Source organism: Lagopus leucura, unplaced genomic scaffold, assembly GCF_019238085.1.
Source record: "Lagopus leucura isolate 7727_CA_CO unplaced genomic scaffold, USGS_WTPT01 Super-Scaffold_100004, whole genome shotgun sequence".
Lineage (NCBI taxonomy): Eukaryota > Metazoa > Chordata > Aves > Galliformes > Phasianidae > Lagopus > Lagopus leucura.
This window is the reverse complement of record NW_024962264.1, coordinates 68729331-68743933: the sequence shown is the minus strand read 5'-3', so window position 1 is coordinate 68743933 and position 14603 is coordinate 68729331. Positions and strand designations below refer to the sequence as shown.

Below are 14603 nucleotides of genomic sequence, written 5' to 3'. Positions count from 1 at the left end.
GGGGGCTGGTCTTGGTAGTGGGATGGAGGGACAAGGGTAGAAGTGTCCCCCAAGGTCTGGGCTCTGGGTCTGTGAGGATCTGACATGCGCCCTGCCCCAGCTGCAAGAAGCAAGTGTACTGGGAGGGAGTGCAAGAAGTGAATTGGCAAAACCATCGTTAGGGACAAGACTACTTAAGAAAAAAAAAGAGCAACTCCCCTTTTTCTAAAACTCATTCACACTTCATTAGCTCAGACAAAAATATACAGATGTTGGATGAGCCCTGCTAGAACAGACCAGGCCCGTGCCAAATGCTCCCTCCCCTCCCCTTTGGACTGCATCCATATAATACTGCAACCCCCTAAATCGGCAATGCAAACTACTGTTGGTATCTCAGCACTGTTAAAATGTTTCTCAGGGAAGCACTGGGCTGCGCTGCCCTCCCAGAGAGTCACAATGAAGTTTGTTCAGTGCCAGGCTCAAGGTACCACCTTGGGCTGTTCTGTTCAGCTACACGCCAGCGGCAGCATAAAGGTTGTAACCATTGCTAAATCTGGTGAGGCTGGTGGGATTTCTGGAGCCAGGACCCTTCCCTCACACCTGATTCCTGGGCAAGCTCCTGGGATCCACCAAGAAGTCCTCGATCTGCTGCAGTCTTCCCACCTCTACCAGAAGGTCCAGGGAGGCTGCATCATTTCGTATGTTGGGATGCTGGTGACATTGACAGGAATGGAGATGACAGCCCATGGGAGTCCGTGCTGCTCCAGGGAGCGTCGGATCATGTACCTGGAAGGGGAAGGGAACGATATGTATGTATGAAAGAGAGCTGAGACCCAATGGACACCGCCTCCATGGGAAAATGTGGATCAAAGTTACTGAATCCACCAACAGATTGGCTCATAAAGCCCAGGCGGCACACACTGATCACTGGGATTAGTTGGGAATGAGACCTGTCCCTTCCCATGAGGTGCAGATCAAATGTTTCTCAACCAAGGCACCTACCCATCCCTGCCCAGCAGGAAGAGAGCGGGGATGTCAGCCGTCCTTCTGGTGCTGTCCTGGATCATCTCGATGTAGAAGCTGTCATTATCATAGGCGTTATCTGCAATGATCACTGCCCGTCCTCCATGCTCCTGGATCACACGTGTCTTGGACAGGAACGAGCAGCCCCTGGCACAGAGGGGACAAATCTTTGGCTGGCAGCTGCCTACAGAACCTTCTGTGTCCTCTAACTGCAGCAGGACTGACGGCATTGGCAGACAGAAGGGCGGGTGGGATGTGTGTAGGTCTGTGTCCCAGCGTTGGGCCCCTCACTACAAGACAGACGTTGAGGCCCTGGAGTGTATCCAAAGAAGGGCAGCAGAGCTGTGAGGGGTCTGGAACACAGCTCTAATGGGGAGCGGCTGTGGGAACTGGGATGGGTCAGTCTGGAGAAGAGGAAGCTCAGGGGAGACCTTACAGCTCTGTATAACTCACTGAAAGGAAGCTGGAGCCAGGGGAAGGTCAGGTTGGATGTTAGGAAACATTTATTCTCCAAAAGAGCAGTCAGGTACTGACACGGCTGCCCAGGGAGTGATAGTCACCATCTGTAGAGGTGTTCCAGAACCATGGAGACATGGCACTGAGGGATGTGGTCGGTGGGGATGGTGTGGTGGGTTGATGGTTGAACTTGATGTCTTGTCTTTTCCAGCCTTAATGCCAAAGCTTGCCCAGGAGATGATGCACATGACAGGGACTGTTTCCCTGGCACCATGCCTCTCTCAAAAAACCTCAAACACTGGACAAATAGAAAATAAACAGACACGTACCCCCTCTCCACCAAGGCGATCTGATCCTGGATGAAGACACCATTGTTCAGCTCTCCGCAGGCTTCAGGGGGATCTGCTGGGACCAGGTGGATCTGGTCGTACCTTGTGTTCTCCAAGGATGAAACAAACAGGGGTGAGTGGAATCGGGGCTCAGGAGCACGGCCACCGCTGTCCCCAACCCCGCTCATCCCCACGGGGGGCCTCTGCAGCACACACAAAGGGAAGGCTTGTGGAAAAGCAGTCAGCTCCATTTTTAATAGACGGTTTTAAGGCCGTGCGGTGGAGAAACAGAAGGAAGGGGAAGCTGAAGTTAGTGCTTCGTACTTACAAACACCCCACCAAAATCCTTGGCCGGCGTGGCGGTGAAGATGTAGCGGATGTCTCCAGGGCTCAGCACTTGGAAATAGAGGTACTCATGGATACGTAAACCTGCGTGGAGAAGGGGAGGGAGGGAAAGGGGAAACTTGTGAAAATAAATGGGAAACAGCCCAAGGGGACAGGGAGCACGGAGGGGAAACGCACCCAGATTCGTACGCGTAGAAGGAAAACGCGCTCAGATTGTGATGTATGGAAGGTGAATGCACCCAGATGAGGGTGCACAAAGGGGAAATGCAACCAGGCCAGGGTGTGCCAAGACAAAATGCACGCGGATCGGGGTGCATAGAAGGCAAACGCAGTCAGGCCGGGCTGCACTGGGGGGAAATACATCCAGACTGAGGTGCAGAAATAGGAAGAAAGGGGACGATTAGGCCACGGAGCACCGAGGGGAAGCGCTATCGGGCCTGGGTGCGCTGGGGGAAAACGCAGCCAGACCGGGGAGCACCGAAGGAAAATGCAGCCGGATCGGGGCACAGGGGCCGGCACTCACCGCGGCCCGGGCAGGAGCAGAGGCAGAGACAGAGCCATAGCGAGCGGCGGAGCATGGCTGCGCCCGGCAGCACCGCCGCCCCGCCCCACCCCGCGCCCATTGGCGGCGCTGCTCCGAGAGCGCCTTCCTATTGGTTTTCGCTGCTGTCAATCGCCTGAGGGACGCCGGGAGCTCCGGTCCTGTCACTTCACTCCGGCGCGGCGGTTTGCCTCCGTTTCTCCGTCTCTATGGTCATTGGGGGAAAGAAGGGCGCCTCGCTGCGGCCGCTCTGTCCGCCTGCACCATAGAGCGCGGCCGGAAGTTGTCTCCTAGCAATGCGCGCTTCCCATCCCGCCCTCACGGAAGCTTCTGGGCGGCGCGGGGCATTGTGGGTGCGCGCCTGGCTCAGCAGCGGGAGCGGCAGAAAGGAGCGCCGCCGAGATGATGGTGAGCGCAATCCTCCGCCATCCGCCCCGCTGTCGTGCTGTGCTGCCGGGCGTCTGCTCTCTCAGCTTCCGCTGGGTTGTGGGCGGGATTGTGGCGGGGTCGATGGGTGTTCGGCTCGGCGGGATGGCTGGGGATTGGGGTTGATGGAGATGGTGGGCCTAGGTCTGGGTCTGGGTTTGGGCTTGGGTTTGGGCCTAGGTCTGGGTCTAGGTTTGGGCCTGGGTTTGGCTCTGGGCCTGGGTTGTGTGAGAGAACAGGCCCAGGGGTCCCAGCCTGGAGGGCAGCGGTGTGTGCTGGGAGCTGTAGTCCAGGAACAGAGGGTGGAGGTCGCTCATTGTGCCTGCTCTGAGCCACCGCAGTGCTGCTGGGGAGCAGGCAGGGCACAGGGGTGTGGAAGGATCCGGCGTGTTTCCTTTCATGAGATGTCTTCGGGGTGTAGTTGGTGGTGATGCTCACACCTCTTTTCTGCTCACCCCAGGCCCTCGGCAGCACTCTTCAGTGCAGCAGTCATTGTTCAGTGCTGCAGTCATCGCGTATTATTCTGCTGTGCTTTCAAGCAATTACTTAAATCTGGTTACCTAACAAAACTGTGCAGTGCTTGGACATAAAGCTTTGCCTGCAGGGCATCTGGTCATTTTAATGCAAAGGGCAGATGCTCTTCTGGAGCACAGGAGCTTTTGCTACAGCCTTTGGTATTTTATAGACTCTACCTGTATGCTTGAGCTGACTCCACCACAGTTTGCTGTCAGCCAGCTGTAACCACTTTGACAGCGTTCACCTACCATGTGCTCAATGTGAGCGCATTTTTCAGCATCCTTGAGAGGTCTGATGGGGAAAGGGCTGTTGTGGCTGTTGTGCTGAACAGGTCAGTCCTTTCCAGTCTGGTGCTGAAATCAGGACTTCACAGGGCTGTGCTATAGAGAAGGAAGCTTTAGTGAAAGGACAAGGGGGAATGGTTTTAAACTGAGACGGGGGAGTTTAGGTTGGATATTAAGAGGAAGTTTTTCACTCAGAGGGTGGTGAGGCACTGGAACAGGTTGCCCAAGGAGGTTGTGGATGCCCCATCCCTGGAGGCATTCAAGGCCAGGCTGGATGTGGCTCTGGGCAGCCTGGTCTGCTGGTTGGTGACCCTGCAAACAGCAGGGGGATTGAAACTGGATGATCATTGTGATCCTTTTCAACCCAGGCCATCCTGTGATTCTATGATTCCAAGCTTAGTTAGTCTGTGGGGTGTGTGTTTGTGCCACTTGAGTGAATTTCAGTTATGCTCTGGAAGCATGTGACACCCTGCCTTGGTGTGGTGGAGGCAAAGTGAGCTGTGTGGGTTGTACCTGCTAAGCAGAGGGGCTCAAGGAGGATGCAGGTTTTATTCTTGGCCTTTCAGTGCAGTGTGAACTTGCTGGGCTGCTTGTTGAAATTGGAATAACAGCTGTGCTATTGATTGTCTCCTCAGCCAACACCAGTTATCCTGCTGAAGGAGGGCACTGACACCTCGCAGGGGATTCCCCAGCTTGTCAGCAACATCAATGCCTGCCAGGTGATCGCTGAGGCTGTACGCACCACCCTGGGACCTCGGGGCATGGACAAACTCATTGTGGACGACAAGGGTGAGCGTTGCACAGCAGCCTCTCTGCAACAAGGCTGGAAAAGCCCTGTTCGATGTCGGGGTTGTGTGTTTCAAGGTGGGAAGGACTTTATTTGGGGCTTAGCTTCTTTTTCTGAATCACTTTTAGGCAAAGCCACAATCTCTAATGATGGTGCCACCATCCTGAAGCTCCTTGATGTTGTCCATCCGGCTGCGAAGACATTGGTGGACATTGCCAAGTCTCAGGATGCAGAGGTAGGAGGGATAACCTGGACAGGATGCAGCAGCACAGTGGCAGCTGTGTGTGCTTTGTGTTAAGGAGTCAGACTCAGTTGTGGTGTGCTGCTATTTATCCTGGTTTCTTTATTGCTACCATCTCTTTCGTGATAACTTTAAAACCCTTAACTGAGTTTTCAGCCAGGTTTGGTAAAAGGGTTTGGATTTTTTACGGGTGCAAAATGACATCAACAGAGGTGGCTCGGAGATGGCAGACCTCACTGCACCCTCAAACAGAGTGCAGTCTGAACCCAGCCTGTTGTTGATCATGGAAAGAACCAGCCATGGTTCTGTGAGCAAAGAGTTATGAAATCTGTTTACCTCTGGAAGCCTCTGCACTACGTAGGTGACACAAAGTGTTCTGTCTGTGCAGGTTGGTGATGGCACCACATCTGTAACTCTGCTTGCTGCCGAGTTCCTGAAACAGGTGAAGCCCTACGTGGAGGAAGGCCTTCATCCTCAGATCATCATCCGTGCCTTCCGCACGGCCACGCAGCTGGTAGGGCAGCACTGTGCAGGATGGGTTAGAAGGCTTTTAAACGTGCGAGGATCACGGTGAAATCCCACCAGAGTTTGTTAAAAGTTGTTTTTCTATGGTGTAAAAAGGAGGAAACTACTTTGAAGCACCTCTCCTATGAAGAAAGGTTGAGGGAACTGGGATTGTTTAGCTTGGAGAAGAGAAGGTTCTGGGGAGACTTCATTGTGGCCTTCCATACTTGAAGGAAGCGTATAAACACGAGGGGGAACAGCTGTTTATGAGGGTGGATGGTGACAGGACAAGGGGAATGGTTTTAAACTGAGACAGGGAAGGTTTAGGTTGGATATTAGGAGGAAGTTCTTCAGCCAGAGGGTGGTGAGGCACTGGAACAGGTTGCCCAAGGAGGCTGTGGATGCCCCATCCCTGGAGGCATTCAAGGCCAGGCTGGATGTGGCTCTGGGCAGCCTGGGCTGCTGGTTGGTGACCCTGCATACAGCAGGGGGTTGGAGCTGGATGATCATTGTGCTCCTTTTCAACCCAGGCCTTTCTGTGATTCTGTGATTCGTTCAGCATGGAATCATTACAGCAGGAAACTTCACAGCTGTTGGAATCTGAGCGATTTTTGCTTGGATTGTGCCTGAGGTTGCATGTAAAGGTGCTTGAACTTTATGTGCTGCTTCTGGGTGTGTCTTACAATTGCTGTAGTGGGAAGGATGACATAGCTCAAACACTTGAAACTGCAGTGATGTTAAAGGAGGGAATGAAAGACAGCATAAAATACAAAAAGGAGTTGGAGATCTGATCAACTGACAAGCATGAATCATTAATCCAGCTGTTGGTTTGTGTTTTGCCAGGCTGTAAACAAGATCAAAGATATTGCTGTTTCAGTGAAGAAGGAAGATAAAGAGTAAGTTTCCTTTATGGATGACCTGGTTGTGCCTTTCTGCCTTCTGCTGTCACTCTGGCTGAGGTCCCAAGGTTGGGTTGAGCAGGTCTGGCCCCATGGTGGAGCTGGCTATTGGAACTTCCTGCTCCTCTGGGAATGATGCTGTGCTCTCCCTCGGGCTGCCACTGCAGCCAGGGATGTAGGCCAGTGTTTCCATGTGCATGTAGGGGAAGCTAAGGACTGAAATAAGTGGCCTGATTTCTTTTTTCAAGTGATGGTGAAGATGTGGCTTTTGCTGAAATCAGTGTTAAATGCTCAGTGCTTCTCTGAAAAACATCTCAGTATTCAGGTGTTGAATAACTGCAGTTCAAGCTAATTGTGTTACTGGGATGATTATTCAGATTAAGTTTTAAGCTCTGTATCTTTCTTGATCAGACCACAAATAACACCTCCATTAAAATTTCAAGGTTTTCTTTTGTTTTTCTCCCATTGCAGCGAGCAGAGGAGCCTGCTGGAGAAGTGTGCAGCCACAGCCCTGAGCTCTAAGCTGATCTCCCAGAGCAAGGAGTTTTTTTCCAAGATGGTCGTGGATGCTGTCATGATGTTGGATGACTTGCTGCAGCTCAAAATGATTGGGATAAAGAAGGTGCAAGGAGGTGCTCTGGAAGTAAGTTCTGCTGAGGCCTGGGATGGGAGGCAGTGATTGCAGCTCCTTTCACTTGACACTGGCATAAAATGCAGCCTGATAACAACACCTGCTGGGGAGTCAGCAAAGCAAAACACTCTTATCTCTTTGCCTCCACAGCAGGTATTGTTGGTGATCCAAACACCATTTATATGGAGGGGGAAGGGCTGTTTGTGAGGGTGGATGGTGACAGGACAAGGGGAATGGTTTTAAACTGAGACAGGGGAGGTTTAGGTTGGATATTAGGAGGAAGTTTTTCACTCAGAGGGTGGTGAGGCACTGGAACAGGTTGCACAGAGGTTGTGGATGCCCCATTCCTGCAGGCATTCAAGGCCAGGCTGGATGTGGCTCTGGGCAGCCTGGTCTGCTGGTTGACTCTGCTTTGTAGCACAGTGCTGGAATACCTGTTATGTGCAGGTAGGAAGCTGTAGGATGTGGGGTTGTGGGAGAGCCTGATGTGTGGTGCTTTCTCCTCCCTGTATCCTATGTAGTTTGGCCTCTTGCTTGTTTACTTCAGGGGCAGTGTTGGGCAGGGTTGTCCTTCTGCAGAGCTTGTGAAAGCAAACCAGGGCACTCACACATGGAAAAAAAAAAACCCTGAAGTGCAGGGCTGTGAATGAGAAATACCTGTCTTCAAAGGATAGAAATGGGAAAGACAACAGAGAGAGAACAGATTGCTCCCTCCCTTGATCTTGAGATTGTGAATAGCATCTTTTTCTGTGGCATCTTGAGGGATAGAAAGGAGATGATAGAAGATGGTTTTGTGAACAGAGAGAAGGAAATATTTGCTGCTTATTTGCTTCAAAAGTGGGTTAATAAAGGAGACAGCTGTTGGTGGAAGCTTTGTAAACGAGGACTCTGCAGCAGGGAGTTTCCTTTGGGAATTATTAACCCTGCTGAGAAAACCCTGGGAGGCTGAGCCTGACGAGTATCCCTCTCTTCAAGGATTCCCAGCTGGTGGCTGGAGTTGCCTTTAAGAAGACATTCTCTTATGCTGGGTTTGAAATGCAGCCCAAGAAATATCAATCTCCCAAGATTGCTTTGCTGAATGTGGAGCTTGAGCTCAAAGCTGAGAAGGACAACGCTGAAGTCCGAGTGAACACAGTGGAGGTAAGAGCTGAAATGGGAGCTTGTTCCCCCCCCTGGGTGCCTGCTGGGCTGTTGTGTAGCTGGGCACCCTGTGATTGCCATCTGCACGTCTTCCTTCCTGGAGATACGTGCTGTGTTACGCTGTCTGTTCTGGGGGAAGAGCATGAATATTGCTATCTTTTACTCGGGTCATCCTCTGTATCCCTGGTTCTGCTGCTGGAAGCACTTGACAGATGTGGTTCTTTGTCACAGAATGACCTAAAATTGCCTCTGAGAAAGCAGTTAGCTGCCATGAATGGCTGAGTGGAGCAGTGTTACTGCTGCCTTTGCTTTAGAAGAGCTCTCCCTTGGCTGATGCTGTGGGGTGGCATTTGCAGTTCCATTACAAATCCTGTGTAACGTGTGTTTGTTTCTTCTCACACCTGCTAGGATTACCAGGCCATCGTGGATGCTGAGTGGAACATCCTGTATGACAAACTAGACAAAATCCATAAATCTGGAGCCAAAGTTGTCCTGTCCAAGCTGCCTATTGGTGACGTGGCCACCCAGTACTTTGCAGATAGAGACATGTTTTGTGCTGGCCGTGTCCCAGAGGAGGATCTCAAGAGAACTATGATGGTGAGCTGCCCTGTTTTGACATTAAGACTTTAGACTTAGCTTGAATGGTGCCAGGCTGGTAAGGCCCGTCCCAAAACAAAACAGCCATCATTTACTGAACACACTGTTCCTTACAAGGATGTAAAATGAAAAGAACACTGATTTATTTTATTACTATTCCCCCAAATGGTTACGATACAGAACTGCAGCATACTGACAAAACTATTCCTTGGTGGAATGAATAACTGCAGGCTGATTGCACCTGTGCTGCCTTTTTTCCTCTGGTGCTGTATGTTGTATGTTGGTAGAAGTGTATTTTCCCTGCTCCTTGCCTGTTCTGCTGGCATTGGTTTTCAGCTGTTAGTAGCATCATCATCATCTTTTGCTGTCCAGGATCATTTCTGTTGCTGGTAGCCAGCCTGGATACACGATGGGAGGAAAGTAGAAGGTGTTTTGTTTTTTTTTCTGAATCTATCCTGCAGGGGTGGTTTTGCATCAGCTAAAAGCTGGGCTGCTTCGGGAGAGTGGGAGCCTGCTGGGCAGATTTGTCTCATTTGTCAGCACTGGTTGTGCCACATTTTATCTTCCTCCCTGCAGGCCTGCGGAGGTTCCATTCAGACGAGTGTGAATGCCCTGTCAGATGATGTGCTGGGCAGGTGTGAACTCTTTGAGGAGACCCAAATTGGAGGAGACAGGTAAATGTGCCAGCAGGCTGCCCACTGTCCTGTGAGAGCACTGGTGATACTGGTTTGGAAAGTTGGGGTACGAGCATGAGCAGCTTTGAGCATCTCTCAGGGTGATGGTGCAAAAAACAAAGATTGCATGATTAATTCTTCTCATGAGCCTGAGGAATAAGCTTTCGTTGAAGTCTTACCTCTTTTAGATGCATTTATGTTTCTTTGTTCCTCCAGTACCCTACAGAAGGCTTAGTGGTGTTTTCGTAACTCTAAAGCAGCTCCTTTTAGGGTGTTGTATGTTACCTGGCTCAGCTCCGGATCTGATAGGGTCACTGTGGGGTGGGACAGCTGCAGCCATGCATCTGGCTTGGAAGGAATTTCTGTGTCCCCATGCAGTGTTCCAGCAGTGCTAAGCCTGATTTCCATTGCCTTAGCCCTTCTTATGTCGTGCGTTGGCAGGTATAACTTCTTCACGGGCTGCCCAAAGGCAAAGACTTGCACGATAATCCTGCGTGGAGGTGCAGAGCAGTTCATGGAAGAGACAGAGCGGTCCCTGCACGATGCCATCATGATAGTCAGGAGAGCTATCAAGGTAAGGGCCAGCAGAAGCCCTTCCCTGCTGGGGCTGAGCTGGCACCGAGGCTGTTGATCACACCTGGCACAGCTGTAGCTCCTTCCAGCAGTGTTTTCACACCTCAGCATTTGGCTGAGGTCTCTCTGGGAGAAACCCAATGCTCTCAGCCTGTAGAGTGGAGCACGCAGACAAGCAGTGTCTAATTGATTAACTCAAGTGCTGTTTCCTGGCTGTGGCAGAATTCTCTCTGCAGCATTGCCATCTGCTTTTCAGGCATGCCTGGTTTTGTCTCCTCTGTTAAAAGTGTTGTAACTTAACTGTGCTTGCTGGATTGTGGTGTATTCTGTAAACACCTTCAAGAAGGGGAATGGGATCTTTTGGGAGTGCTGGGTGGGTGTGCAGTGGGAATAGCAGGGCTGATTTAATGTGCCTGTTAGCTTCTCAATCTCATGTGTGCCTGTTCATGCTGCTTGCTGCCTCTGTTGGTGACTTCTGGCAGGGGCAGCTGTCCCCTTGCTGTGGAAGTGGGCAGGTGGCATCAAGAGGGAAGCCTGAGGCCCGTGTGACCATGCTGTACTTGCAGAGCTGCTGGTCCTGTGTGATGGCTGTTCTCTGCATGTGGGTATTTCTGGGTTGTGCGCAATGTGTGGGGATGATTTTTTTTTCTTTCTTTAAGCTCAGATGCCCTGGGGGGATGGGAAGAAGCATGTCAAGATTTTTGGAACTGCTTTGCTTTCAGAAAGAACATCCTGATCTCTCTGCTGAAGCAGATAGGGAGGGAAAAAATAACTAGGAGCAGAACTTGGCCACTGAGTGCTGCTGCAAATCTCTTCTGTTCTGAATGCTTCACAATAGTGAGGGGAGCTTGTCCAACACAAGGGAGGCTGAGGTCTGCTAGCACAGCAGTGCACACCGTCCCCCTAGCTTGCAGGTGGCAGGGAGGAGCTGCTGGCAGAGGCCACCTGAGGTTTTTAACCTATTTCTGAAGCACCCAGCAAAGCTGGCAGGTGCTCCCAGCAGGGATGGCAGCGGCCTGGGCAGGACGGATTCCCCTGGGCCTGGTGGATGTGCATTGATGTGCATTAACCCAGCATGCTGTAGGCTCTTGGGAAAGGAGCTTTCCTGCTCTCCCCCTTCCTGGAACAAAGAGTGAGCGTGGCCTGTTTTCTTCTTCTCTTCCAGAACGACTCTGTTGTCGCTGGTGGCGGTGCCATAGAGATGGAGCTCTCCAAATACCTCCGTGACTATTCCAGGACCATTCCAGGCAAGCAGCAGCTGCTGATCGGTGCTTATGCTAAAGCCCTTGAGATCATTCCCCGCCAGCTCTGTGACAACGCTGGCTTTGATGCCACCAACATACTGAACAAGCTGCGAGCCAAGCATGCGCAGGTAGGTGCAGGGAGAGCCTGCAGAGCTGGTGTCCTGCGGTTGGATTTGTGGTGGGCTCCTGTCCTCCTTCATTAAATGCCGAGGTTTGTTTTCAGATCCACTGTAGGCTTGAGGCAGGTTTCTATAAAAGGAAGTGATATGTTTTCCCTTTGATCACAGCTGTCGGATGACTTTTTTAGAGCTGGGAGTTCTGATTTGCTATTTAAAAATGCATCGTTTGTCAGGAGGGAGGCTTCTATATTGAACGCTGAGGTAATTAGTGTAAAAGTTGCCTCTGTGGTGTGTTTTCCAGAGGAGCTGCAGACTGAAGGTCCTGAATGCTTGAGATCATTGTCTCTTCATAAAGGTCTTCCTTCCTATGAAAAAAGGTTGAGGGAACTGGGATTGTTCAGTTTGGAGAAGAGAAGGCTCTGGGGAGACCTTGTTGTGGCCTTCTAATACTTAAAGGGAAAGGGAAACAGGAGGGGGAATGGCTGTTTGTGAGGGTGGATAGTGATAGGACAAGGGGGGATGGTTTTAAACGGGGACGGGGGAGGTTTAGGCTGGATATGAGGAGGAAGTTTTTCACCCAGAGGGTGGTGAAGCACTGGAACAGGTTGCCCAAGGAGGCTGTGGATGCCCCATCCCTGCAGGCATTCGAGGCCAGGCTGGATGTGGCTCTGGGCAGCCTGGTCTGCTGGTTGGTGACCCTGCACATAGCAGGGGGTTGGAAATATATATGATCATTGTGGTCCTCTTCAACCCAGGCCATTCTGTGGTTCAGTGCTGAGGTGGAAAGCAGTCACGAAGTCTTGTACGACTTCTTTGTGAAGTGGAGCAAACTTCCCACGTTAAGCCCTGTTTTCTAACTGCTGTCACTTCATCCCCTCGTGTGAAGGAACGCTGCCAGCTGCTCTCTGCCTCTCCTGAAATATTTGCATGCCTTTGCTTGCCGGTGCGCTGCCCTCGGGTCCCGTTGTGCCGTGTAACCAGAACCTCTTCCCTCCTCTCTCACAGGGAGGCATGTGGTACGGTGTGGATGTCAACAACGAGGACATCGCCGATAACTTTGAGGCCTGTGTGTGGGAGCCGGCCATTGTGCGCATCAACGCGCTGACGGCCGCCTCCGAGGCCGCCTGTCTTATTGTGTCAGTAGATGAAACCATCAAGAACCCTCGCTCCACAGTGGATGCCCCAGCTGGCGGTCGGGGCCGGGGTCGGGGCAGACCCCACAACCACTGAGACCCCGCTTCGTGGCTCTGTCCTGACGGGGTTTGGCTCTCACCTCCGACGTACAGATTGGGAAAGAGTTGGTTCCTAGTTTTAATTAAGAGGTCGTTTACCAGATGGTCGTTTTGAGGGCTCGCGGGCGACCGCTGGCCTTGTTTAATTAGAGTCAAACCTTGGCGTTGGCGGCGGCAGCCTCCCGTGAGGTGTCGTGGCCCAACCCTTCGTGCACAGCACTGATGCCTGTAGGCTCACCCCGTGCTGAGCAGAGCCCTCTCCAATGCTGGTGGGTGTGCCTGCGGTTGGTTGATATTTATATGTCTTTCTGCTGGGGGTTTTGAACCCAGGTTCAAACAATAAAACAATGGCAGAGTTTTGGTGGCCAGCTTGGCTTCTTTTCTGAGGTAACAGCTTGTGGTTTGGGTAGCTTGCAGACTGTTTTCTGTCCTGTTCTTAAAACTCATGGTGCTGGGAACTAGGACTGATTCCAGTGCGTGACAGTGCTTCATCTCTACATTTGTTATAGAGTCACTGAATCATTCAAGTTGGAAAAGACCTCTTAAGATTCCCAACCCACCCCCTGTGCCCTCTGACCGTGTCCCCAGGTGCCACATCCCCATGGTTCTGGGGCACCTGTATGGAGCATCATCCTGTGCCAGTGCCTGACTGCTTGTTCAGAGAAGTTTCCTAATTCCAACCTGAATGCCCCCTGGTGCAACTTAATTCCATTGCCTGTTGGGAGAAGAGGCCATCCCCACCTCCCACAACCTTCCCATTTATAACTGGCACTTATTTGATGCTGCTCAGTGATATTTCAACTCACTTCGTGAGCTGGGGAGTGGAGGTGGTGCCCTCAAGAGAAAGGAAATTAGGAGGAGGGCTCTGCCTCCAGTAAGCCCTGTGTGGGTGACTGGTGCCACTGGTTTCTTGCTGAGCACTCAGGACAAGCACTGACCTGTGCTCGCTGTGCCACCTGTGTGAGCCAAGACCCCCACCTCATTCTCGAGAGCCTTTATTCAACACCGAATCATAAAATAGCTCTTTACACCTTTTTTTTCTTTTTTTTTCCTGTAATTCTTTAAATACACATTGTTTACACTCGGCAAAGTTTCAAAGCAACAACATCAAAGTGCGTCTACAGGTGATAGTACCAACCAAAGTGCTAAAACCACGGGGTGGGCAGCAGCTCCTTGGGGACACCTCTGCTGCCCCCAAGGCCACCCCCGTGTCCCCTTCTCCAGCACGCTGAGCATTGGGGTCAGGGTGACCGTGGGATGGGGGGTAGGGACGTTTGGTTCTCCAGACACTGGCACATCGCTGCGAAAGACTAAAATAGACCTAGATTTATATAGAGTTAAAAAAATAACTTAGGAGGCCAACTCGCTACCTTCCAGGAGGGGGCAGGCTGTACAGGGCGCCTCAGACACGGCTCTCTGGGGCTGAGCTGCCACCAGGAGAAGTGCTTGAGGGAAACGATTGCCATTCTGGATGGCTGTCCGTCAGGGAGCGTGTTCTCTGATTATCTCAAAGCAATGTGCGTTGCTGCGCTCGCTCCCTAGAGCAATTCCACCCACCCCTACCATTGCACATGCCTGTCCCCGGCCCCAGCCTGGGGCTGGATCAGAAAACCCCATCTTGCTGTTTTGGGGCAGTTCTCCCATCTCTTTGCTGCCGTGGGGCAGTCGCTCATTGCCACTGCTCTCCTTTGTGCCACCATCCTGCTGCGCTTTGGTTGCGACAAGCCATTTCCAGCTGCTAATGTCACCCTGCTCCCCGTTCCTCAATTCTTTTTAAAGTATTTTGTCATTTGGCACCGGCTCCCAAATGCTTTACTCCACCTGAACCTGCAGGTTTTCAACCCAAAATGATAGGAAGAAGCCATGTGCCAACTCCCACGCTGCCAGCTTCATCTTGGCTCCTCTTAGAGCTGAAAGAACTGCTTTGAGAGGAGCCTTTGTCAACATTTCTCGTGGCTTTTTTTGTTTCTTGTTTCGTTTTGTTTTTAAACTGAATTCAGACCTTTTTGGCCACGTAAGTCCTGTGCCTTCTGACTTGTGAGCCCTGTTGACCTTTTGGATAT

The 14603-nt window shown here is 51.6% G+C and overlaps 2 protein-coding genes across 2 annotated transcripts; one reads left to right on the top strand and one right to left on the bottom strand.

The window, feature by feature from the left end:
- Positions 1-199: 199 nt before the first annotated feature.
- On the bottom strand, positions 200-2770 carry PRADC1 (protease associated domain containing 1). The gene is made up of 5 exons (XM_042871338.1): positions 2656-2770; positions 2116-2216; positions 1788-1897; positions 982-1149; positions 200-765 (listed from the first exon to the last, which is right to left on the bottom strand). The coding sequence occupies exons 1-5, from the start codon at positions 2753-2755 to the stop codon at positions 645-647; spliced, it is 600 nt and encodes a 199-aa protein (XP_042727272.1). The 5' UTR covers positions 2756-2770; the 3' UTR covers positions 200-644.
- Positions 2771-2974: 204 nt separating this feature from the next.
- CCT7 (chaperonin containing TCP1 subunit 7) lies at positions 2975-12908 on the top strand. The gene is made up of 12 exons (XM_042871336.1): positions 2975-3081; positions 4535-4688; positions 4815-4921; positions 5316-5441; positions 6275-6327; positions 6802-6973; positions 7937-8101; positions 8510-8698; positions 9275-9372; positions 9814-9946; positions 11111-11317; positions 12314-12908. Exons 1-12 carry the CDS (start codon positions 3076-3078, stop codon positions 12536-12538), a joined length of 1635 nt encoding a protein of 544 aa, XP_042727270.1. The 5' UTR covers positions 2975-3075; the 3' UTR covers positions 12539-12908.
- The last annotated feature ends 1695 nt before the right edge of the window (positions 12909-14603 follow it).